Source organism: Dipodomys merriami, unplaced genomic scaffold, assembly GCF_024711535.1.
Source record: "Dipodomys merriami isolate MVZ:Mamm:240054 unplaced genomic scaffold, mDipMer1.0.p SCAF_74, whole genome shotgun sequence".
NCBI lineage: Eukaryota > Metazoa > Chordata > Mammalia > Rodentia > Heteromyidae > Dipodomys > Dipodomys merriami.
The window spans coordinates 978,102-994,592 of NW_027206335.1; the positions used below are offsets into that span (position 1 = coordinate 978,102).

The window sequence follows — 16,491 nt, forward strand, 5'->3', positions numbered from 1 at the left end:
CTTTTGTGTAGCTTGAGCTCCAGGTGTAAGCCACCAATTCTCTGCTCATTTTAAGATTTGGAATTGGCGCTTTGTGCTCTTCTTCCATTCTGATTTTATTTATGTATTTGTATTTAATTAATTAATTATTAGTTGTCCTACCCTATGTATCTGGGCCTGGTCACTTATTTTGCTTTTTTGCTGAAGGCTGTTGCTTTACCACTTGAGCCACAGCTCTACTTCTGGTTTTTGCTGGTTAGTTGGAGATCAGAGCTTCATGGAATTTCCTGCCCAGGTGGGCTTTTAACCACCATCCTGAGATTTCATGCTTCTAACTGGGATTACATGTCAGCCACCAAAAAATGCCTGACTCACTCAATTTTAATATTCTTAATAGGGTCTTATACTTTTTTAATTCACATTATAATGATGATGTCGATGATGATGATGATGATGATGATGATGATGATGATGATGATGATGATGATGATGATGATGATGATGTGCAGGTCATGGGCTTGAAATCAGGGCATGTGTGCTGTGCTGTCCATGATCTTCAGCTCAAGGTCTGGAATTTTGTCTATTTCTTTTTGCTTCTTTCTTGGTGGTTAATTTGAGAGAATTGTCTCATGGAAAAGCTTGGCACTACTCAAGAGGTTGAAATCTGAGGATTGTGGTTTCAAGCCAGTCCTGGCAAGAAGTCCAAAACACTCTATCCTTTTTCTTCTAAGTTTTTGTTTTAATGAGAAAGATGGGGTGCAGTGGAGTTGCAGTTTCATTAGCAGGTAAAAAGGATGTTTGTTTTTGAGCAATGTCCTCCCAAAGTACACTGCCTCCTGGCTAGGGATGGTGAACTGATGGTTATAATGCCGTCTGTCTTCCTTCTGTGACCTATTGCCCTGGTAACCGATTGTTTACAAAGATGTGATCCTGACTCCTGAGCAACAGGAAAAGGCACAATATCATTCCTGGGTTGGGATGAAAACCAAGTGGATCCCGCCATTTGGTGTGCTGCCTTGCTCTGGGGGGCAGGATGATAGTGCACCCTTCTATGAAGAAAGAAAATAACTTGAACAATTCTGTCCTCTTTGTTCATTTCTGACAGATGAGGGCTGTGAGAGACATTCATGGAATCATCTAGGGGACTTGTCCAGGATCTCCATTGTGTCTGGGAAGGAAGGGCCCCAAGTTTTGCTGTAGAGAGATGCATCCTGCAGTGCCATGGCCCTGGTTTGCTCCAGTGCCAGTGATTACCCAGATCAGGAAATGTCACCTGTTGCAGGTAAAATAGCTCTCAGGACATTTGTCCTGATGACCATGGAAGCCCATGCCTAGGCCAGTGTAAGCAATGGTGACACAGTGGTGCTCGTGTGGCTGGGAGTATGGAAGTAGCACAGGTGTGGATGAGAGGTGTGGGTAGCACACATGGTAGATGCCTTCTGCTCTGCCCACCACATGACTAAAGGTAATGCTGGATTCTGTCTGAAATTAACTAGGGTCTGGGGCACTGCACATTTTCTGAGATGCCAAAGCTCCCATGGGGACACAGGTTGAGGTAGACTAGGTGAAAGGGAGTGAAGGAAACCTGCAGAAAATAAGGAAGTTTTGATTCTTTTTAAAAGTTCCTTTAATGGTTAAATTTTAATCAAAATGGGAAATAAATGGAAAAAGTGATTCTAGATCTCAATTTCCTGAATAGCTAACATTCCAGGTGTGACACTATTACCCATCTCACTCTTTTTTATCTATTGAGTTTATTAGGTTCTAGACACTGTAGCAAGTAGAAAAGAAAAACTTTGTTTTGAAGTTCTATGCTTTAGTGTGTGGGGGTGGGGGAGGGTGGAGAATGTATAAATATGTTTGAAAATATGATGGAAAAATAGATTGAGAGATGTGCTAGGGAGGAGTGTTGGCAATTTACAGTGAGGTATGATTTCAGAAAAGCGTCATGTGGTAAAGTGACTTAGGAGATCAAGGCAACTCACCCAGGCCCCAGAATCAGGTAGGGTCATGAGCTCAAAGTTGAGGGTGTCTGGCCTGTCTTAGAGTCAGTAAACCAGTGTGGCTACATCACAATCAGTGTGTGGAGTAGAGGATATGCTTGCTGTAGGACAGGCAGTGGGCAGCTTGTGCAGAGCAATGAGTTACAAGTGTGGTCTCCACCCAGAAGCAGTGATCTCATCCAGGAACTTTAGCAGGTCCAGCCCAGACCTGTTTAGTCAGGGGCTAGGGTCCAGTGTTGCCTGCTTCAAAGAAGCCCTCTAGATGTATTTGAGAACCACTAGACAAGATAAGTTCCCTTAGACTATGGTAGAGACTTTGGATTTTATTCTGAAACAGAAGCTCTTGAAGGTTGGGAGTGAGAGAGTACAGGATTTAATTTAAGAAATATACAAAGTGGGTGCCAGTGGCTCATACCTCTATTCCTAGATACTCATGAGGTTGAGGTCTGAGAATCCTGGTACAAAGCTATTCTGGACAAGAATGTCTGAGACACTTAACTTGAAGTGGAGATATGGCTCAAGGGGCAAAGTGTTGGTTTTGAGAAAACAAGCTCAACAAATTCAAAGCCCTGGCTCTAAGTTCAAGCCCAAGTACCAGCACAAAACACACAGGCCAGGCAATGGTGGCTCACACCTGTAATCCTACTGACTCTGGTGGGTGTGGTCTGAGGATGGTAGTTTGAAACTAGCCCTGGCAGGAAAATCCATGAGATCTAATCTCCAAATACCCACTGGAAACAGCTAGAAGTGGGGCTATGGCTCAAATAGTAGAGCACCAGCCTTGAGTAAAAGCTCAGCCACATTATGCAGGGCCTTGAGTTCAAGCCCCAGTACTGACACTGACACAAACATAAGCACATATACACACACACAAACACCAACACAAGCAGTGATGGTCACTCATGGGAAGGAAGCACAGGAGCCCAGTGGTTCCCCTCTCAATTCTCAGGGCCCTCTTGTCCTCTGGAGACACCCCAGTTTTTCTTCCAGCATAATAATTATTATTACAAAATATTAGAATTATAAATATAATTACTATATTAATGCTATAAGTGCAATGATATAAAACATTTTTATAAAATGTATTAATATGTTACATATTATATTCTATAACATACATACATTATATATTATATAATATCTAGTAAATATACAAATAAATATAAATGTTATATATAATAGATAAAATATACATGCTACAATAGTAAATGAAATATAATGATATAAGTATAAAAATATTATAAATATACTTATTATTATACTAATTATTCTTCAGGAATCACAATGTGGCTTAGTGGTAGCGTGTTTGCCTGGCATACATGAAGACCTGGGTTTGGTTCCTCAGTAAACAGCAAAAGCAGGATGTGGCGCTGTGTCTTAAGTAATAGAATGCTAACCTTGAGCAGAGACAAGCTCAGAGACAGTGCCCAAGCCCTGGGTTCAAACCCTAGGACTGTCAAAAAAAGAACAATATAGTAATTCTTCTACCTGCTGGAGCCCTGTAAAACCAGACACACTCAATCAACTGGGACCTTGAATTTGAGTTCCACAAACATCAAAGATGATTTTTTTTCTAGTCAGTCCTGGGGCTTGAAGTCAAGGCCTAGGCACTGTCCTGGAGCTCTTCTGCTCAAGTCTCATGTTCTACCACTGTAAGCCACAGCACCACTCCAGTTTTCTGGTGGTTAGCTTAAGATTAATGTCATGGACTTTCCTGCCCCGGCTAGTTTTGAACTGAGATCCTCAGATCTCAGCCTCCTGAGTAGCTTCAATTACAGGGGTGAGCCACTGGCTCCAGCTCACAAACACAGTCTTAGCTTCCAGGTCAGTGCCCTGGGCCCCTCCAGGCTAGCTGGTCCTCTTCTTCCCCAGCTTATTGGTGCTGGCAGCAGGTGAACAGGGCAGCGGAAGAGAAGGTGGTTCCTAGTTAACTGGGGGATCCTTTCTGTGTACTGCATGTCCTGCATTAAAAACCCAAACCCCCAGAGACACAAGTTCATTCCTTCAAGGTGGACAATCACCCAGTTCAGAAATTTAGGGGCACCCCTTAAAATCAACCTCTACTCTGATCAGGAGCCCGAAGTGACTGTACCCCTTTTTCCCAGGTTTAAGTTTTTCATTCTCGTTTTCACTATTAGAGTGTGTGTGTGTGTGTGTGTGTGTGTGTGTGTGTGCGTGTGTCTGTGTGTGTCTGTGTGTCTGTGTGTCTGTGTCTGTGTCTATGTGTGTTTTAGTTAGGTAGTTGTACAGAGATGCGGCCATGCAGCAGAGCAGTTCCTGGGTGCAGTGTTTTTTGAACCATGTCTCCCATTTCACAATTCTCACCACCCCTGACCTCAGTTTTCTTAATCTTTAGATTATGTAGTGAATGTTTGGAATTCAGAACAAGCAATTCGGGGCTGGGAAGGTGGCTCATTGGAAGACTGCTTGCCTCACTCACATGAGGCCCTGGGTTCAATTCCTCAGCACCATATAAGCAGAAAAAAGCCAGGAGTGGTGCTTTGGCTTAAGTGGGAGGGCACTAGCCTTGAGCTGAGGAGCTGAGGGACAGCACCCAGGCCCAGAGTTCAAGGCCCATGACCAAAACAAAACAAAACAAAAAAATCAAAACCAAAAACCAAGCAATTCATGTCTACAGTGCATCTTGATCTGTGTCATCCCTTCAATATCTTCCCCCTGCTTCCCCAACCATTCCCTTATTTTTGCGGGTCCTGTCAAATCCTTAGGAGCCAAAGTGGAACCAGCCGGGTGTCCTACATAGGGATTCATAACAGAGGAGAGAGGAGGAAAAAAAGCAGTATGATGCACATGAAAGTTTGCCTTTATAATTTCACAGTGCATTGCTATTTCCTACTCAGATATAATAGTGTAAGCGTATAATGATACCCCAATGTTATCAACAAAAGGTTTCTGTCCAGGGTGATATCACAGAAGGTAGCACTGACATTCATTTGAAAAGTATATCCACTAAAATATTCAAATGGAAGGGAGTCTTCTTACCATAGATATATAAATGAGCTCAAAAAACAAAACACTTAACAAAATGTCTATTGATGTCAATTAAAATGTTAGTGCAATTTTATTTAGTGTGAACTGTGTTTATGAATGTTTAGATTGCAAATGGGAGTATTTTATTTCTGCCCACTTTCTCAGATCTCAGGAGGTTCATAAATAAAACAAATTTCTTTCTCCATTATTTTGTGATTACCACTTTCAAATGGCTCCCTGCCCATAGATTCTAATATTTGTGTCACAATGATTGGTAAAGACTTGAGCCTCTCCATTGATTATAATGACTCCCATTACATTCTGAAAGAGATAGTATATTAACTTCATCTTCAGACAGAGAGGTAAATTGATGCCAGCATGCTCAACGATTTTATGAAAGTTCATGCCATCGGTATCCACCATCTTTGGCAATGATGCATCAAATATTTATTTATTTATTGATTGATTGATTTTATGGTCCAGTCGTGGTGCCTGAACTCTGTGCCTGGGCGCTATCCCTCAGCTCTTCAGCTCAAGGCTAGCACTCTACCACTTGAGCCACAACTCCACTTCCGGTTTTTTGCTTTTTGCTTATGTGGTGCTGAGGAATCAAACCCAGGGCCTCAATCATGCAAGGCAAGTGCTCTAACACTGAGCCACCTTCCCAGCCCTGCATCAACTATTTAATGAAGGAAAACTGGGAGCCAAGCTCTGTTTCAATGTCTAGGAATGGCCTGGAATTAAAATGTATAAAAACTTCATTTTCATAGAGCTGATGTTCTAGATGAGGATACTAACTGACAAAGAAACAGTTAAAAAATCCAAACAGGCTTGGAAGGTGGCTCAGTGGTAGAGTGCTTGAGACCCTGGGTTCGATTCCTCAGCATCACATCAGGAGAAAAAGTGGGAAGTGGCACTGTGGCTCAAGTGGTAGAGTGCTAGCCTTGAGCTGAAGAGCTGAGGGAGAGTGCTCAGGCCCATATTTCGTGCCCCATGACCCCCCCCAATCCAAACAGTGGCAAACACTATGAAACAAAAGAAAATGGAGAAATGGAGTTATTTAAGTTCTGCCTCAACCACAACCTTGGGTGCAGCTACCTTAAGATGATCAAAAGAGGCTTCCGGGAGGAAGTGGCGCTGTAGCTCAAGTGGTAGAGCGCTCGCCTTGAGTTGAAGAGCTGAGGGACAATGCCCAGGCCCAGAGTTCAAGCCCCACGACCGACAAAAAAAAACTATATAAAAGAGGCTTCCTGGAAATGGTGACTAATGAATTAAGGTGTGAGTTCCGCAAACGAGTCATGAAGGAAAGAGTTGGGGAAAGATGATTTTGGGCAGAGGGGAACACTTGGAGCAAAGGTTGTGAGGTGGGAGACTTGGTGTTTTTGAGGAACATCAAGGTTGCGTGTCACTGGAATGAAATGAGTGAAGAGGGATGGTGGCAGATGCATATGACCCAGAGAAGAGTCTGGTCACATAGGGTCATATAAGCAAGGGCAATCAATGTGGGTTTCTTCTAGAACTTTCCACTGTGGATAATAGCAGGAGGTATCACTATGTGATATGTGCTTTTCAAGGTTCACCATGGTGGCAATGTGGAGAATAAATGAAGAGTGAAAGCCAGGAGCCCTGTGTGGCCATTGTTTAGTACAGGTCAGTGTAGATTAGAATGTCAACAATGGAGTAAAAGTAGTAGATGAAGTAGTGTTTGTTGTTTATTGTTTTTCTTTTTCTTTTTGCTGGTACTGGGGCTTGAATTCAAAGCCTAGCAATCTCACTTAGTTTTTCACTCTAGTAATGCTGAACATGTGAGTGACAGCTGGACTCTTGGCCATTTTGGTGGTTAAGTGGAGATAAGAGTTTCACTGACTATGCTGTAGGGGTTGGCTTTGAACTGTGACCTTAAGATCTCAGCCTTCCAAGTATCTAAGGTTACACGTGTGAGCCACTAGTGCCCAGCTTGTGGAAATGGTTTTGTAAAATGAGACATTAGAACTTGCTCCAAAGATGATGTAGGCTTTTGGCTGAAGCAAATAATAAGATAGATGGTAGAACTATTACAATGAGAAGATGGTAGGAAGAGAAATGTTCTAGCAAGCAGGGAAAGGAATCTCAAATTCTGTTTTAGGCAAATAATTTTGCTTCACCATTGAGAGATAGCCTGGCTAACTGGAGCTGTCTAGTAGACAGGCCTTTAATTCCCCAAGCCTGGGAAAGAGCATTTTGAGTTAGAAATTGCATTTGGTGATTACCAGGGGGAAGGGATCATTTAAAGCCTGGAAAGTGTGGAATATCACCAAAGGAGGAAAAAGAGGCAAGCATACTGCCCAAATTTGTTCTTAGTCTCCACATTAATCACTAGGTGTGGTCAAATACTACAGTCACTGAAACTAGCTACAACTATTGTATTATTTTTTTTTGGGTGTGCCATTCCTGAGGCTTGAACCCAGGGCCTAGGTACTGTGCCTACATGGAAGATTCCTGACTTCCATGATCAGACTTACTGTTTTCCTTCTGACTTTCCTGCCTCAGTCATCTTTCCATGGCTTACAGCCAAGGAGCTTGTCTTGGATGTAAGTGTAAGCCAGTTATCAACAAACCACAGGGTATGTTCAGAAGCAGCCATCTAGGATCTGCTGACTTTGCCCTGGGTCTGCACGCTCCATCCCTGGTCCATAGCAAAGGAACCACAAATGCATAAGTTGATGAACCAATGCTAAAGTGGATGGTTGTGGCTGGGCATGGTTTGGATGTACTGATGAAGCCACTCTAAGGTGGCTTAGACATCACTGTTGGACCAGGTTTGTTAGATTTTAGAATACATGTTTCAATACATGTTCTAGTCAAGACTGCATACCTTTGTCTCTCCCAATCATCTCACATCCCAAGCAGGGCACACCCCCAAGTTCTCATCTCATTACCCAGTTAAGACTACTTTGCCCATTTTCTGTGCATAGATTCATTTTTCTGAGTAATTCCTTCTTTATTTTATTTATAACACTTAGTACTAAACCACTGGCATTTAATGATTCAGTCTCTCATTATTCTCTGAGAATGTCTTTTATTCTATGGATCTATGAAATCCTTTGGGGCAAAATCTGTGACTTAAAACCATGGCCCCACCCTACACCATAGGACATTGAACATTAATAAGCCCTGAAGCAAGGCCTGTTGTTTTAGAGGTCATCTTTTTAGGAAATCCTTTTCCCAACTCTAATTAAATTAGGGTTTTTAAAATTTAAGTTTGAAACACATTTCACCCTCTAGGTAACTATTTTGATTGCATTGGTCTGTTACAGGCTATAAGTCCCTCTCTGCTCCTGGTGATATACAAGGTTTCTACTTAACATGTGAAAAATGGAATGCATAAAAAGATCAGTGAAGGCTGGGAATGTGGCTTAGTGGTAGAGTGCTTTCCTAGCATGCATGAAGTGTGACATAAACAGAAAAAGCCAGAAGTAGTGATGGGTTTAAGTTGCAGAATTCTACCTTTGAGCAAAAAAGCTTAGTGGCAGTTCCCAGGCTGAGTTCAAGCCCCACAACTGGCAAAAAATATCAGTGGAGATGGGCTGTGAATGCAGTGGCCTCATGAACAATTATCTGTGTGGTTGTGGTTTTCACAGTGCAAATTACAGCACACCAGGTCATTCTTTCCAATCTGCATCCCTTCTTCTTGGGAACAAACTCTTCCCTGCAGCATGGGTCTTCCATGGACAGGAGGCCTCATGAAGGCTGATTTATCCTTACCGAGTATAATTGAATCCTTTGGTTTGCACATCTTAGCTCCACAGAAAGCACCGTTCCCAAATGTTAGGGAGAATAAGCAAGTTGGCAGTAGCTAAGCTGGGCTAGGCAGATGGGGTAATGCGAATTTACACATATATACTTTGCCTAGTCCATAGGTTTCAGAGAAAGCATGAAAACTCAAAAACATTTGGAATTTAAGGGGCTTTGAAGAGGCTTAATTCCTTAATGAAAATTAGCATCATTGTTTCTTAGCTATGAATGACTTCAGGAAAAAAAAACTAAAAATGATATTATTTGAAACTGGGTACTAATGGCTCATACCTCTAATCCTAGTGACACAGGAAGCTGAGATCTGAGGAGTGTGGTTCAAAGCCAGCCTAGATAGGAAAATCCATGAGACTCTTATCTCTGGTTAACTATCAAAAAGCCAGAATTGAAGTTGTTGTTCAAATGATAGGCCATCATATTTGAGAAAAAAAAGAACTAAGCCAATGATACCCCATCCTGACCCTGAGTTCAAAACCCACCAGGAAGGAGAGAGAGAGAGAGAAAGAGAGAGAAAGAAAAAAAGAAGAGGGCAGAGAGAGAGAGAAAGATAGAGAGAGTGAGGCAGTGATGGGGGAAGTAATAATAATAGAAATGTAATGACAACAAATCTAAAGAATGTGGCAAAGCCTTTAATAAGTTCTTGAAAAACAAGGGATAGGAGCTCTGCACAAGTAATGGCTGAGGAAGCTTTATTGAAGTAGGATGCCTAAACTGGGCACCTAAGACTCATACCTGAAATCCTAGCTACTTAGGAGGTTTATGGTACAAATCCAGCCTGGGCAGGAAAGTCTGTGAGATTTTTACCTCCTTTTTTTCTTTCCAGTCCTGGGGCTTGAACTCTGGGCCTGGGCAATGTCCCTGAGCATTTTTTGCTCAAGGTTAGCACCCTACCACTTGAACCACAGCACCACTTCCAGCTTTTTCTGTTTATGTGGTACTGAGGAATCAAACCTGGGCCTTCATAAGCATTAAATTCTGGAAGTAGAACTGTGGCTCAAGTGGTAGAGCACAAAAGCTCAGGGATAGCACCCAAGAAAGAGATGGAGCACTAGGACTGGCAACATAAAGAAAATATGAACTATTTACTTTGTGCCACATCAAGTATTTTGGACTATTTAAAGTATCAAAAGATAGTTCTACTTAAGAAATCATGGCTTAAATGTCTGGGGTGTGTGTGTGTGTGTGTGTGTGTGTGTGTGTGTGTGTGTGTGTGTGTGTGTCTGTGTGTGTGTTTGTGGTACAGAGAGAGGAGAAAGCATGGAAAGCCAAGAGAGTTCTAAATCTAAGACTTCAGAGGCCATCTTTCAGAGAAAGCCTGCAGAACTGGGAGTAAACTAGATCCAATGCTGTGCTTTGGTCAACTAGTTGTAAGAAAGCCCCAACTGGCCACTGGTGTGGATTGCAGGAAAGAGGATAAGGCAGTAAGAATAGAATTAAAGGGGTCTGAGCCACTCACACAAATTCCAGGTATCATTTCCTGGTTATATGTAGGCCCAACCTTTGATCTTCAGTAAAACCAGGAATTCACAAAAGTGAAAACTTGTAAGAAATAACTGAAATAAATAAATGACTAGAGGTGTTCAGCAGCAAATTTTGGCAAGCAGAACACATGTGAACAGAGCAAAATGGAAATGATCAACTCTGACAAGTGGTGGTGGGGAGCACAGAGAGACTCATGCACAGAGCTAGGCTCTGAGTTCAAGGCCCACGACACAAAAAGGAAGGAGTAATGATCAAAACTTTTCCAATTTTGATTTCTAGCATGAGCCTATATATTCAAGCATTTAGCAGCCCAATAGACTTCAAGTAGAACAAACTGTGATCACTTAACACATTGTAATTAAACCATCAAAGATAGAGAACCTCCAAAATCACACAATTCATCACACACAAGACTTCTTCAATGAGATTATGAACAATTCCACGTAAGAAACCAAGGATGTCAACGCACAACAAGTGCAGCAAATTTACAATGCTAAAAGCTAGACTACACAGAGAAATGAATGAGGTCTTATCTCCAGTAAGCAGCAAAATGCCGAGCTGGAGGTTTGCTTCAAGTGACAGAGTACTATGGAAACCCAGAAAGCCAAACAAAGCTAGGTATTCGTTGGTGGCTCATTCCTGCTATTCTAGATAGTCAGAAGCCTGAGATCTGAGGATCACAATTCAAAGCCACCTTGGGCAGGGAAATCTATGAGACTCTTCTTGCCTATTAACCACAAAAACAAAGAATAAAAGCCAAAGTAGAGCTGTGGCTTTACCTTGGGTAAAAGTCTCAGGGACTGGAACTAGGCCATGATTTCAAGCCTAGAACTAGCACCTAAAGAAAGAAAGAGAAAAGGAGAGAAAGAAAACAAAAACAAAACAGAAAGCCAAACAAGAGCACAGATCTATAACTTCAAGCCCCAGCATGCATGTGTAGGTACACACACACACACACACACACACACACACACACACCCCAAGATTGAAATACAAGCAGTAATGAGGTTATGTTGAGTAAATTTTTGATGTCCTGAAATCATGAATATAAATGACAACTAGATACCAATTGATATAGATATAGATAGATAAACTCTATAGATTATCTATCTGCTAAAGATAACAGATCTATCTATATCTGTAACAGATTATCTGTAGAAATTTTATCTCTCTCTCTCTCTCTCTCTCTCTATCTATCTATCTATCTATCTATCTATCTATCTATCTATCTATCTATCTATCTATCTGGCTATCTGTCTACATAGAGAGTGCGAGACAGAGAGAAAACAATCTTGGGGCTTGAACTCAGGCCCTGGACACTGTCCCTGAGCATCTCTAACTCACGGCTAGCATGCTACCACTTGAGCCACAGCTCCAATTCTGGCTTTTTCTTTTTAGGTGGTACTGAAAAACTGAACACAAGGCTTCATGCCTGCTAGGCAAGCACTCTAACACTAAGCCCCATTCCTAGCCCCTAGTTAAAGGTTTTTAAACAGAAGTACTAGAGTTCAAACTGAGAGCCTCTAGCTACTAACTAGATCCCTCTTCCTCTGCAGGGGATCTTGTACTTGAGCTGACTCCCCTAGCCCCTACCCTTCATCACTTTGGATTACAAAGCAATTGATGAGGACCTAATAGGAAATGTTGATGTTTTCTTTTACCTCATCGATGGTATTGACTACTGGTAACTCCTACCAGAAGTGGATTTTGACCATGAGTTGCTCCTATTTTCACCACCAAGTTAAGTGAAAGAGAATGGAGAGATGCCCTGTGACCCATTGATCCTAGTGCAGGGAATCCTGAATAAAAGGAAAGAATTGTGCATACAAATGTGGTAAATTCACAAAAGGAAGAGAAAAGCATCCTGTACCTGGCTTTACCTCCTGATTCCCCCTTCACCTCCATGGTTGAATCTTACTTGGCCATATTTGCAACAATGTATCCTTCTTAGCAGTACTTCCTGTGCCTCAGCCACAGGTTTCAAGTTGCTTTTATTTTCAGGGTTTGTTTTGTGACTTCATCTTTTTGTATGGCCTTTTAATTTATTTTTTGTATTTTTTTGTCCATCATGGGGCCTGAATTCTGGGCCTGGGCACTGTCTCTGAACTCTTCAGTTCAAGACTAGCTAGCACTCTACCACTTGAGCCACAGTGCCATTTCTGGTTTTTTTCTGCTTATGCGGTAGAGAGTAGCCTTGAGGAAGTAAGCCCAGATACAGCACCTAGGACTTGGTTTCAAGCCCCAAGACTGGGACACACACACACACACACACATACACACACACACACAAACACACACACACACACACACACACAAGCTACCTACCTTTATGTACGAAAGATACTTAAGTTCTGTGCTCTCTTAAAATGTTTCTAATCATGTACAGTTGTGTAAGTATCTCTCATTTTAAATGATCATTCTTCCCTTCTGTTTAAAAATGAAATTATGAGAGCCTGGTATCCATGGCTCACACTTGTAATCCTAGCTATTCAGGAGGCTGAGATCTGAGAATCACAGGTCATTGCCAGCCCAGGCACAAAAGCCCGTGAGCCTCTTATCTCCAATAAACCACCAGAAAACCAGAAGTGTGCTGTAGCTCAAGTGGTAGAGCACTCGCCTGGACTGAAGAGCACAGGGACAGCACCCAGGCCCAGAGTTTAAGCCCCATGACCAAAAAAAATAAAAAGAAAAATTATCAGAAAAAATATTTTTGTAAAGCAGATATTTTCTAAGGCCAAAAAACCTTCAGAATTTCTGGTCCATAAAATGTTATGTGCATGGTCTTTCTGTAACTCTCCAATGTATATTCCTATATTTTTAGGGGAAGTTTATATATAGCTTTTACTGTACTACTCAGAAGAGATTTATGCTCAAATATCTAGCACCCTTGAATATGCAGTCCCATGACTTTGCAGGAAAAGAATGGAAAGAGATGGAAACCCACGACAGGAATGAAAGGGAGTAAGGCAGTTTGCACTTCTTACTCACTGTGCTCTCAACAGCAGGGGAGAAGGTGGAGAGGACATCAAATGGCACAGATACTGGTAAGGAGTTTTCATTCGCTTTGGCAGTGGTTTCTCCTACAAAAGGGAGATGTATAAGCACAAAAGAAAGGTTCATTGACATTTTTGCTTTATTATTATGTGATTTATTTTTTAAAAAATTGAGCCATTTTTGCCTACAAACACAAAATACTTTAGGATGAAGGCTAATAAGATAAGCAGTCTTAAATTTTCATTTCATTTCAAATATAAAAGTATTGATCTAGTCAGGTGCTGGTGGCTCACGCTTGTAATCCAAGCTGCTCAGGAGACTGAGATCTGATGATCTAGATTCAAAGCCAGCCCAGGCAGGAAACTCCATGAGACTCTTATCTCCAATAATCGACCAGAAAACTGGAAGTGGTGCTGTGGATCAAGTGGTAGAGCACTCGCCTTAAGCTGAAGAGCTGAGGGACAGTGTCGAGGTCCAGAGTACAAGCCCCATTACTAGAAAGATAGATAGATAGATAGATAGATAGATAGATAGATAGATAGATAGATAGATAGATAGATAGATAGATAGATAGATAGATAGATAGATAGATAGATAGATAGATAGATAGATAGATAGATCTAGCTGGGCACTGATGGCTTAAGCCTGTAATCGTAGTTAATCAAAAGGCTGACATTGGAGATTTGCAGTTCGAAAGCCAGACCAGGCAGAAAAGTCCATGAGACTCCTGTCTCGGATAAACTACTCAGAAAAAGCTGGAAGTGGTGCAGTGGCTTAAGTGGAAGAACTCTAGCCTTGAGTACAAAAAGGGTCAGGGATGGTGCCAGGTCCAGAGTTCAAGCCACAGAACTAGCAAAATAAAAAGTATGTATCTACACAAGAGTAGAGTAAAAAGTTTCAGTGACATGACCTTCTAAACAAGAGGAAACTATAGTCAGAAACAGATCAATTGCTGGCAAGGGCTGTGAACAGACACAAAGGTGTGGCTACAAACTGGCATGAAGGAACACCCTCAGGTAAGCCTCATACATACAGAAACTATTCTTTTTTTGCGGGGGGGTCCGGTCGTGGGGCCTGAACACTGGGCCTGGGCACTGTCCCTCAGATCTTCAGCCCAAGGCTAGCGCTCTAACACTTGAGCCACAGCACCACTTCTGGCTTTTTTCTTTTTGCTTATGTGGTGCTGAGGAATTGAACCCAGGCCCTCATGCATGCAAGGCAAGCGCTCTACCACTGAGACACCTTCCCAGCCCAGGAACTATTCTTTATTTGTGTATTACAATATACTGTGATTATGTAGTATAAATATAGCTATGATTCTATAGTATAAACATAAATATTATTTCTCAATACAGTGTCATATTGCAAAAGAAACAGTATACAAATTGTAGCTCAACTTTGTCCTAGAAGACTATCCTGATTCTTAGTAAGGGAATCAATATACATTACAAAAATGAATATGTTTCAAAAATAATTGTTCTGTTTTGCCTTTAGACATCTCTTGCTAGATCAACAAGTACATCAAGTAATTTAACTATGTTATATCAAATACTGTATTATGGAGAGAACTTTTGCTTTCCAGTAAAGTAAATAAGCTTGTATTACACTTGCCTTCCTACACAGCAACTGGAAAACCAGACAAAATAGAAGAAAGAACTATTTTCAGACTGGAGAAAAGACAGAACAAGACTTTGGTCCAGGAGAAAAGAAAAACAAAGTGAACCCTACAGTTGTGCTTTCTGCCTAGAGAAAAGTTCCAAACCACAACACACAGAGGAGAACCTAAAGCCAACAGAACTCTCACAGGCAAAATAAGTCAGGGATAATGTCTGGAGTCAGGGAAGGCTGAAGCAGCTACCACATGAAAGTCAGAAAACTTCAGAAGATGCAGCTATGTAAGTAAAATGTTCCAAGAATCTACAGATGTGCCCATGTGACTTTATCTGAATAATACCCTGTTCAAGCACTAGGTAATTCCACAAAGCTGGAAGAGGAACTACCTGAGTAGTAAGTGACACAATCCCCAAAGCTCAAGCTAGGCTGAAACATCAGGTTTCTAGGCAACCAAAGTGAACAGACTTCATTGAACACCTGAGGGCTAAGAGTGAATTCAGAAAAATTAGGGCTCAGCAGTAAAGATAAACTAGTCTTTAAGAATGAAGGTTACATTAGACTCACTATAAATAAGCCAAACAGAAAGAGGGAGGGGTGACATTGTCCAAAAAGAAATGTACTCTTTACCCGACTTATGAAACTGTAACCCGTATCTTTATAGTAACAATTAAAAAAATTTAAGTATGAATCTGAACTATGTATATCATGACTAACTGCCAATTAATGGAAAGTAGAACTGGGCCATTGGTGGCTCATGACTGTGTTCCTAGCTACTCAGGGGACGGAGATCTAAAAATCACAATGGAAGGAAAGCCAGGGCAGAAAAGTTTGTGAGGCTCTTATCACCATTTATTTATCCAGCAAAAATCAGAGGTATGGGTCAATTGCCAGCTTTGGGAGAAAGGGGGCAAGGTAGACTTTTAAGCCCTGAGTTCAAGCCCCAGTTCCAGAACACACACAATGAGAGAGAGAGAGAGAGAGAGAGAGAGAGAGAGAGAGAGAGAGAGAGAGAGAGAGAGAGAGAGAGAGAGAGAGAGAGAGAGAGAGAGAGAGAGAGAGAGAGAAATAGAGAGAGAGAGAGAGATTGAGGAATAAACCGAAGGAAAAAAAGTAAAAGAAAAAAGAAATAACTTCATACAGTACATTTAAAACAACAACAAAACCCTCTTGTTCTCATACCTTGGAGTTCATTTCAATCTTATTCATAGCTATTTAACTATAGGACTAACAAATGAAGGAAACCATGGGACCTATTCTTTGGGTATGGCTTACTTCACTTAATGTGATTTTTTCCCAAGTCTTTCCATTTTTTTTTTTTTACAAAAGGGCATGTGTCATTCTTTCTGATGGAACCATTGAATTCCATTGTGTATGTGTGTGTGTGTGTGTGTGTGTGTGTGTGTGTGTGTGTGTGTGTGTGTGCGTGTGTGCACGCGCGTGCACGCACATATATATATCACATTTTCTTGGTCTACTCATCTACTGAGAAGCATCTGGGTTGTTTCCATATCTTAGCTATGGTAAACAATGCTGCCATGAAAATGGATGTACTGTTAACTTTAGTGTGGCCTTGTTTGTGATTGTTTAAATGTTAGAATTTAAAGAGAATGGTCAATAGCAAATGAGTCAATTTCATATT

The 16,491-nt window shown here is 41.4% G+C and overlaps 1 protein-coding gene across 1 annotated transcript in view; it reads left to right on the plus strand.

The window, feature by feature from the left end:
• Positions 1-15,436, plus strand: part of LOC138818354 (protein FAM114A2-like) — a 69,676-nt gene extending 54,240 nt beyond the window's left edge. Inside the window, exons 8-9 of the mRNA XM_070009352.1 lie at positions 13,160-13,288; positions 14,862-15,436. Coding sequence (XP_069865453.1) covers positions 13,160-13,288; positions 14,862-14,885 — 153 coding nt within the window. The 3' untranslated portion in view covers positions 14,886-15,436. The remainder of the gene's footprint in view (positions 1-13,159; positions 13,289-14,861) is intronic.
• Positions 15,437-16,491: the final 1,055 nt, after the last annotated feature.